The 10,090-nt window shown below is 38.9% G+C and overlaps 1 protein-coding gene across 1 annotated transcript; it reads left to right on the top strand.

Moving 5' to 3' along the window:
• Positions 1-319: 319 nt before the first annotated feature.
• LOC135499980 (uncharacterized) lies at positions 320-8,039 on the top strand. The gene is made up of 6 exons (XM_064791070.1): positions 320-2,737; positions 3,527-3,662; positions 3,982-4,283; positions 4,796-5,031; positions 5,491-5,665; positions 6,294-8,039. The coding sequence occupies exons 1-6, from the start codon at positions 2,494-2,496 to the stop codon at positions 6,455-6,457; spliced, it is 1,257 nt and encodes a 418-aa protein (XP_064647140.1). The 5' UTR covers positions 320-2,493; the 3' UTR covers positions 6,458-8,039.
• The last annotated feature ends 2,051 nt before the right edge of the window (positions 8,040-10,090 follow it).

Genomic DNA, 10,090 nt, shown 5'->3' with positions numbered 1-10,090 from the left:
CAAGGACTCTGTTAGGAACACAGACTCAATACAATATCAAGGAAATAGCTGGTGGATCCTATTATCATTTTGGTATTGAGAAAGCAGTTCAGAGAGCCATCATTTGTGCTACTGTCAGTATTGAACTGCAAGAGGGTGCTACACTTTGGTTACAAGTGAACATTGATGGATTACCTTTATTCAAGAGTTCTAGAATTCAGTTTTGGCCCATTTTGGGTAAAGTTGTTCTCCCTTTTGAAACTAAGGTTTTTGTCATTGGCCTTTTTGCTGGTGCTGAAAAACCTGTAAATATTGATGAGTTTTTGTACGATTTTGTTCAGGAAATGAAGATGATTGAAGCCAATGGCATTAGTGTCAATTCCTTGAGGTGTGATCTTAAAGTTCACTGTTTTATATGCGATGCCCCAGCCCGTGCATTTGTTAAACAAGTGAAAGGCCATGCCGGATACGATTGTTGTGAGAAGTGTGTTCAGAAAGGTGAATGGGAAGGAAAATTGACATTTCCTGTTCACCTTTCTTTACTTCAACGTGAAGATGTTCCATTGCGTGATGATGCCCGGTTCAAGGAGCAATTCTACAATGATACTCATCAGGTAGGTATCTCACCGTTGACCGATCTTTCACTTGGTGTTGTGTCCCAATTCCCCTTAGATTATATGCATTTAGTATGCCTTGGAGTGATGAAGCGTCTTATTTGGCTGTGGGCACGTGCCCCTATAAAGAAACATGCATCAAAGTTGTCTGCTGAACACCTCAAGCAAATTTCGGAACATATACTTCTTTGTCAAGATAGTCTTCCCTCTGAATTTCAAAGAAAATGTCGTTCTCTATCTGAACTGGAGAGATGGAAGGCAACAGAATACAGGCAGTTCCTGTTGTACCTCGGTCCTGTTGTAGTCAAGGGGTGCATGTCAGAGCAATGTTACAAAAACTTCTTGTCCTTTCATGTGGCTATCTCTTGTCTAGCCAGCGAGGCTCTTTGGCAATCACACTGTGGGTATGCTTATGACCTGCTGGCGCATTTTGTGCATACATTTGAAAAGCTCTATGGGACTGGCCAAATGGTCTACAATGTCCACAACTGTATTCATCTGGCCGCAGACGTTCAAACATTTGGACCATTGGATTCTTTTCCTGCATTTGCATTTGAAAGTTTCTTAGGGAAGCTGAAGAAGAAAATTCGAAAACCAGAACGACCTTTAGCACAGATAATAAGAAGGCTCTCTGAAATGGACAACTGTACTATCAACGAAGAAACCAAGAAGAAGACTGATTTACCTCGTCCGGGGACGGATCCTGGACACGTCCCACCAGGATATGATGATGCTACTCCTTTCAAATCGATCTACCACGATGGTGTGAAATTATCAGCTGATACCGGTGACAACTGTTTACTCTTGGCCAACAAGATAGTCGTTATTCAGAATATCTTAGTGGAATGTGACGTAGGAAAGGTGGTTGTAGTTAAACATTTCAGAAGGAAAGAGGACTTCTTTACTCATCCTATGTCATCATCTCAGCTTGGTGTTTGGAAAGTTTCCCACTTGGCTCCTAACCATGAAGTCATCCCTTTGCCAAACCATGTCAAGAAATGTGTGCTGTTGCCGTACAAGGATGGTTTTGTTGCTTTTCCATTACTTCATCAATAGGCCTACAAAATGTACTATCTAGTTGACAGATTCATTCATTCGCATTGTTCTTCATGGGTGGGATGTTTGTTAATAGAGAATTCAAAACAATGCAGTCGTATTCTGTCTGATTGAAAACTGTCATGACTGTGGAAATTGAAGCTATCAAGCAAGTGAATACATGTAGTAGTATCTCTCAGTGAGTCAACTTCGGATTAGGGATGGCACTGGAAAGTGATCATTCATTGCAAGGCTCGAAATAAATTTTTTTGATTTCCAGCAATTTTCATTTTAGATGAAGTTTTATGTCCCAAATCTACATGTACTAATTTAATTACTAAATGAATGATTTGAATTCTGTGGAAAAAGTTGCTAAGTTGTTGGTTCTTTGTGAAGCACTGCAATTCCTGGCGTAGCACAATGCGATGTGAAACGCTTATTTCGACCCTTGACTCGCCTCAAAAGTTAAAGCCTGTTGTGACATCATGAGACTTTGTGACATTATGTGACAAGCAGTGGCAGACCAAGACTTTTTCAAGGCAGTGCTTAGATTGAATAGTCTTAAAACATTTCTGTGGTCCTCTTCTTTTTGCAAAAATTTCCAGGGGTTGTCAGAGACCCAACCTGACACACTAGTCACTTTGCCATCCATCTTTGGTGGAAATCCTTCTAGAAATAACTGAATTCGTCATTTTCACTGATAAAATCTGTTTGCCCTGCATGTGACAAAAGCACTGCTGATGTGACAAACTGGCAAAAAGCTGTGATGATCTAGAAATCTGTGCCTGTAATTTACATTTATTCAAAATTTATATTTTTGCATGCTTTGTGTACATAAATGATGTAAACAGTTTAAATGGATTGAATGCATTTCAGTATTCTTCGAAAAACCGAAAGTATGTCCACCTTGTACAGATTTAAAATAGTGCAGTTTACGAAAGAAAAAGGGGCTACCGAAGTTGTTCCCGAAGAATGGCTCATAAGGAACGAAACGCAAACGCTTTGGCCGTCTTACCGAACCGACGAACGCAATCGGCTAGCCGCTGAAAAGAGGGAGACTGTTCGGAAAGATTGGAAGTCATACGACATCAAAATCCTTGGCACACAAGGTATAGTACTAGTTAGGCTATCCCTAAGATGTTGTTTGTTTGATGTCATCCACCTCTCTCCAAAACATAGGGTTGGTACATAATAGGCAGGGAATTTTCTTTCTTCAAAATTTAAAAGACGCATTTTTTAAGAAAAATCAATAAAATCAATAAAGTAGGGGCATAAGGCATTTTGTAAGGGGAGAGAAAAAAATCTTAATCATTATTTTTCCACCTCGTCTTCTCAGTGTTTGCCATGGCATTGGTTGGAAGGGTGACATCAAACAAAGATTTTTTTATGATTCTTGTAGACTAAGTCTGAGATAGTGATTTTGATTTGAAATACCTGTGTCAAAAATGTTATCATATCTGTAACATTATAAACAACAGTGCGCAACCATAAGCAGGCACCGCAACGCAAGATGCATCTGCCTATTCATATAGTTGTGCCTCCGTACCACAACACGTCTCACATTATATTGTACATGTACATAGTACTACTTCCACATCAAGATTGATCTGCATATTGACAAGACTTATTGTTTTCTCTACCCTTGCATGTCTTACTTTCATTATTTGACTGAAGGTTGTTGTCCATTTTATGGAAAGATGACTGCAAACAGATAACCAGATTTACTGGTTGGTTGGGTCAAGTTTGGAAGCAACAGTTGACAATAGTTTTGACTGTCCAGCTGTGTTCTATACAAGACTGTATGGCAGAGATGGCTCAGTGTCTTGTGCAGTTCAGTCTAAACCAAGTTTCAGTTTCGTTTGCTTCCACTAAAGCTATGTTTATCATATTTTGTACAGTTTTTTACACTGAGGCCATAAAGGATTTGAATGCTTTAATGGACCAGACCGTAACAGATGTCGATGACAGCCTTACTGAGGAGGAGCTTGGCCACAAAATGGATGGGAATGTACGGTCATCCACCAGGAAAGGATGGTGAGTTGGTTGTTGCTTGCAGTGGGGTTCGCGGTCTCCTGACCAAATCCTTGGATAGTCTGGTCACCGTGAAGGCGTGATAACAATTAAAAATATTTGTGTACAGTCGAATGTAAAAAAGGATACACTCAACTCAAGTATGAACTTCAATTTAACTGGTATCTTGCTCGTTTTTGAAAATATGTGTCACTGCATGTAGTTGGCAGGGATGGACTTGGTAGCAAGGCCAACTCGCAGTACCTGTCGGGCTTATTTTAAGAATAGCGCAACTTGAATGTACCGTATATTGATTTTTAAAAAACTACCCATTTTCTTTCAGTCCTCCTCCACGCTTTGACTTGTTTAATGAAGCCGATCAAGCTGAAGTAAGTGGAGGATCCAGCCCTTCACCAGATCACTCGTTGCCGCCACAGTCACTGCAATCTCCAACCCCTGTTAACCGTCTTTCACAACAGCAATCCCAGCCGGTTCCAGCGTCCACCCCTGTTATCCTCCCGCCACCACGACAGCGACTGCAAGTTCAAGCCTCAACATCTGCTTTCCGTTCATTGACCCGTGTTCAGTTGCCCTCACCACCACTCCATAACAGTACACCTCATAGAGCAAGACCAAATAATGATGGTAAGTCTGAATGAAAAAACGGGGGAACTTTGAGGGGCAACCAGGTGTCTTCACTGGTCCTATGCAGGCACCGCACATCACCCCATACTCGGAAGAGCAGAGTGACAACATTTGATGACATGATGTCATGCTCTGACATGGCTTGGGTCTCACTATCCCTAGCTGGACAGTGGTGTCATCTGGTTTTGGAATGCAGTTTACTCGGCATCCTGAAAAGTCCTTATTTGCATGGCATGGCATATGTCATTAATTGGAAGCACCAGTGAGTAAACATGAAGCTTTGGTTTTCAAGGTTCTGTGCTGCTGGACAACATAAGGCACTTGCAGTGCCCGGGGTTGGACATTTCTGTAGAAATTCCCTAGAAATTTGGTACTACTAGGGTGAAAATACATGTATAACATAATAAAACATGAATACGGCATTTCTATAGCGCCTGTGAATGTTCTTTTAAGCCTTTGGCCCTGAAGGTTCACAAATTTTTTTCTAACCAGTCTTTCTTACTTGCCTTCAGGATCTGAAAGAGATAAGCGGATGTTTGCGTTGTTGGAACGCATCTCCGAAGAGGTTCGCCTGGTTCATCAGAAGGTGGACCAGCTTACTGTCAGGCAAAACAATGGTGCTGATGATTCTGTAGCTGTAGAGGAGGGTAACTGGCCGGAGGATATCATTCTCCCAATTGAAACGGTGGAGGACATGAAAGCCTTCGAAAATCGTCTTGAGGGGGACAAAGACCTTCGAAGACTCTTCGTTAGTATTCAGTACTTTTTCTCTTCCAGTCCAATACTTATCTTGTGAATTCTTCATTCAATCATTATCAATTAGAGTTTGAATCGTTCCCAAATGGTCCTAAATCAATGGGATCCAGTTTACTGGCATGCTAGTTCCAGTTTTCAAGTCAAACATGTATTTTTTAGAGAAAGTGTACATTGGACAAGTAGATATTACAGGATACCGATCAACCATCAACATGCTTCCTATTGCTTGTTAATTTTTTAAAAGAATGTCCAAGAAACAGGATCCCTTATTTTAGCTTTTACAGTCTGATGCATCATGGAGAGATCTCCCCAATTATGAAATTATATTATTCCACAAACAACCATTGGGCATGTTGCATAAAGAACTGTATATTGATGAACACTAGTTTTTCTGTCATTGTAATTGTATCGGGACTGCTAAAATTTAAGTTATTCCTTTATTCTTCTTCAGGTTCGAAAAATGATGCTGAAGGGTGGCAACAACCCTGAGGATGCTGTTGCAAGGATGATGAGGCTGACGTGGGGGAAAGGTGTCTGCAAGGAATTTAACTTCACAGGAAAATCCTCAAAGGGGGTCAGAAAGGAGTCCTTCAGTGCCTTGAAGACCATGAAGACTCTCCTCATTAGTGAGTATACAGTAATCTATTTCCTCTGGAGACCCATTATTCTAACTTGTCTTTGTTAAATTTTGCCAGTCTGGAGGAAAGACGACTAAACCTAAACGTCCGGTCCAAGATGGATGCCAAGGTTCAGCCATCCAATTCATGGTCATATCTTGGGTCACAGTACTTGAGTGCTGTCAGGGCTGACCGTCCTTGTTTGGATCGTTAGCCATCCACTGTTAAAAACTTTGCTAGATTTGATGATGATGCAGTAACTTTGGAGCGTGAACTATTGACCAACATACTGGTACATGGATGGCTAGCCATTCTAATTGACTGGACAACTAGCCGTCTTCCTTCTAGGCCGTTTGCTGAACAACAGAGGATGTCAGAATGAAATGACCCTTGATTATTCATCTGATGCATGACTCACTCTAATGGTGGCATTATATTCCCCGAAAATTCAAACCGGTTTTCCCTTTCCCTTTCCTTTAGCCACTTAGCCTGTATCTTTTTCTAACCCCTAGAAGTAGGAGCCCTCAGCTGAGCAGACTGGGACTACTCTTTGCACTAGGCCACAATTTTATAAAAAGTTATTCTACTGCTTCTTTCATTGACATCTTTTAAGTGGTATCTTACTCTCTTTTTCCAGAGGCTGTCCGTAAGAACCCAGCTTCAAGACATGCTTCTGAAGCATTCATCGAAGAACGTGTCAGAAGTGTTCTGAAAAACTCCAAGGATATGAACGGCGGCCGAAGGGAACGGGAGAACAGAAGAACAAACACTGTACGACAGGAGGAAGCTATGGCTGAGTAGTGGAATGCTGATATGCCAATTATCCACAACTGCCAAAATATCCTGCTGTCAAATTATCCTGTTTTCCAGTATTTGTATATAAGTGCACCTCGATTATAACTATAAGCGCATAAATATGGTAAGATTGTTCTGTTGAAAATCCATGATTGATGATACATGTAAAAAGCTAGCGAAATAATTCCATGGACGGAGGGGATCGAATTGTTCTGTTGAGAATCCATGATTGATGATACATGTAAAAAGATTGTGGATTAATTTTTGAACCAATATGCAATTAAACGAAGAATTCGCCATATATTTTGGGAAGCATACATTCGATCCCCTCCGTCCATGGAATTATTTCGCTAGCTTAGATGATCAGGAGGACCGTGTTAACATAGAGAAGATTATGGTTGTTTTGCATTTAGCTTCGTCTGTTGCCATGATTTTTGTAAATTTTTGTACATACCGTATCATTTACAAGTTCCATAGCATTTGTGTCAAATATTCACTGCCAGTTCATTTTTACGCTGGTTTCGATGTACCGGTACGGTAAAACCGGAACATGACATTTTGCTTATTGGGCATTTAATTTTGTGGGTGTCTGTAACTCGCAAAACTATGAATTATAGGTGTTTAAACTGACAGTGCCTGGTAAGTTGGGCATAATCTAACTTTCCTCCTATTTTCAGAAATTGGCACAAATAACCAGCAGCAAATATTTCCCATGTTTAGAGAAAGTGTCATTCATACATGTTGCTTGAGCATTTTAAAGTATCATAATTATTTCTGAGCTCTACTATTTTTGTATTAGTCATGAGCATTATTTGAGACAAAATGGTAAAATTTACAGGGTTTAAAATGAAATACATATCCTGCATAGATGTTTTAAGTGTTGCACTGCTGGTTTTTCATTCATACATGTTGCTTGAGCATTTTAAAGTATCGTAATTGTTTCTGAGCTCTACTATTTTTGTACTAGTCATGAGCATTATTTGAGGCAAAATGCCAAATGTTAACATTACAGGGTTTAAAATGAAATACGTATCCTGCATAGATGTTTTAAGTGTTGCACTGCTGGTTTTTCATTAATACATGTTGCTTGAGCATTTTAAAGTATCGTAATTGTTTCTGAGCTCTACTATTCTTGTACTAGTCATGAGCATTATTTGAGGCAAAATCACGTGTCCTGCATAGATGTTTTAAGTGTTGCACTGCTGGTTTTTCATTCATACATGTTGCTTGAGCATTTTAAAGTATCGTAATTGTTTCTGAGCTCTACTATTTTTGTACTAGTCATGAGCATTATTTGAGGCAAAATGGTAAAATTTACAGGGTTTAAAATGAAATACGTGTCCTGCATAGATGTTTTAAGTGTTGCACTGCTGGTTTTTCATTCATACATGACATGTTGCTTGAGCATTTTAAAGTATCGTAATTGTTTCTGAGCTCTACTATTTTTGTACTAGTCATGAGCATTATTTGAGACAAAATGGTAAAATTTACAGGGTTTGAAATTAAAAATGTATCATGTATAGATTTTTTTTTGTACTTGAAACAAAACAATTCTTGCCAATCGGAGTGATTTTACAGAATTGCATTTTACTGCTGTTTCAATTTTAATTTTGTGTATGTACATATATATTTTTCGTTCTTGTATTTGTAATTTCAATAAAAAAAGTCAATTTCAACTGTTACCTAATTCCAGTGTTCATGTTTTTGTTTGTGTATTGGAAATTGGGTGGGACTTATTTCTGTGAACATCACCTTGTCACCAGATTACCCTCACCAATAGATCTCCCCCAAGGATTGATTCCTCCATCAGCACCCCCTGAAAAAGGGCTACATAAGCCTCCAGTGACCAGCTCTTCTACCTCTAATGGACCCCAAGTTTACCTCCAACCACCAGTGGAAAATGCCTCCAGTGGCCCTACAGTATTGCCACCCATAAACCCCTAGTCTGCCTCTAGTGTTGCCACTAGTGGGCCTCTTATTTGCCTCCAAGAGGGCCACTGGTGGGCGATGTTACATTTCCACCAGCTTGCCACTAGTGGCAGCCACCAGTGGGCCACTAGTTTTGACATCAATGGGCCTCCAGTGGGCCACCAATTTTTGCTGTCTGGGTTCACTCCAGCACTGAGGTATTGCAAGAACAAAGTTCGCTCCAACACTGAATACTAGATAAATGAGTTTTACTAGTGATTTTCTAAGTAATTAAATGGATACACCAGGAAAGAAAGATATCATAAATACACTGTATCAAAGTTTACTGTTGGCATCAACAACAATTGGTTACTCTATGCTACTGAAAAGGTTCTTGAGAATCAATATTGGTCCCCCAAGTCAGGCCGACCTAGAGGAAATTATTAAACTTGGTGGAACTGTAGCTATTAGTAATGGAACATTAGAGTACCTTTACTACACTGAGGAGGTGTTCCAAATCAAACAGATCATCTTTACTCACCCTATCGTCTACAAGCTTGAGGATTACCACAAAGAAGAAATTCAAGGATATTTCTATGAAGAGGAATTGAGCTATGTTCCTAATCCTGACCAGCTAGAGTACAAGATCGAGAAAATCCTAAGGTACAAGACCAGTAAAGGCAAGAAATACGGATTAGTGAAGTGGAAGGGTTACAGTGATAAGTTCAATGAATGGTTACCAGTTTCTGATATCAAATCATTGAAATGAAATAAAGTCTCTAAAGTGACTTAAGTCACAAGAACAAGTTCGAAAAACGTAATTTAAAAAAAAAATGTCCTACTAAATAAAGAAAGAAATGGAGGGAGCAATATTTGATAATCAAAATGGTATGATGAATCAGAATAATATGATGAATCAAAATGGTATGATGAATCAAAATATTCAGAAGTTTTTGTATTATTTGCATCAAAATAATATGTTAAATCAAAATATGATAAATCAGATTATGTTAAATCAAAATATGATAAATCAGTTTATCTTAAATCAGATTATGTTAAATCAAAACATGGAAAATCAAAACATGGAAAATCAGAATAATATGATGAATCAAAACATGGAAAATCAACCTACAATTTATTGTGTTAAGTGCTGTGAAAAGAAACCTGAAATTAATTTTGAAAAGAACAGGCGTAATAAACTACTTGATTACTGTAAAGAATGTGGTTCAAGTAAAATCAAGGGATGTAATAAATGTTATGAAATTAAATTACTAAGTGATGGTGAATTTGGTAAAAACGGAAATAGAGGTAACTGCAGATTATGTTTTAATTCATATTACAAAAAGGATTACCTTGACCAAAATGGTAATAGAGACAGACACAAAATTAGAGTTGGTCTAAACCGCATTTCTAAGGGAGAGTGTAACGGTAATTCCTCATTTAATCTAGGATGTACAGACAGTTTCTTCCATCAGTGGTTAGAGTACCAGAGGAGTCTATCTCCAATAGGACAAAGTCCCGAGAACAGAGTTCGAATAGAAGAAGAAGAGTTGGATCATGTCTTACCAATCAAGGAATTCAAAGATAAACCTAAACTGTGCTTTGCTTGGTTTAACATGAGACCAATGGAAAAGACAGAAAACAGACAGAAGAGTGCTACAATAGACTACACACTATTTAAGGATCAATTGGATAGGTCAATGGATTTCATGGTAAAGATGAGAAGTGAAA

The sequence above is a fragment of the Lineus longissimus genome, chromosome 15, assembly GCF_910592395.1.
Source record: "Lineus longissimus chromosome 15, tnLinLong1.2, whole genome shotgun sequence".
In the NCBI taxonomy this organism is placed as follows: domain Eukaryota; kingdom Metazoa; phylum Nemertea; class Pilidiophora; order Heteronemertea; family Lineidae; genus Lineus; species Lineus longissimus.
The sequence above is the reverse complement of the archived record's forward strand: the minus strand, read 5'-3'. Positions and strand labels throughout refer to the sequence as shown.

What these genes read in the sequence shown, in the direction of transcription:
- LOC135499980 (XM_064791070.1), top strand. Translation starts at nt 2,494, where the DNA reads ATGCATTTCAGTATTCTTCGAAAAACCGAAAGTATGTCCACCTTGTAC. An exon ending in CAAAATCCTTGGCACACAAG is followed by an intron (nt 2,738 to 3,526) that starts GTATAGTACTAG and finishes TATTTTGTACAG; the next exon opens with TTTTTTACACTGAGGCCATA. An exon ending in AGCAAGACCAAATAATGATG is followed by an intron (nt 4,284 to 4,795) that starts GTAAGTCTGAAT and finishes ACTTGCCTTCAG; the next exon opens with GATCTGAAAGAGATAAGCGG.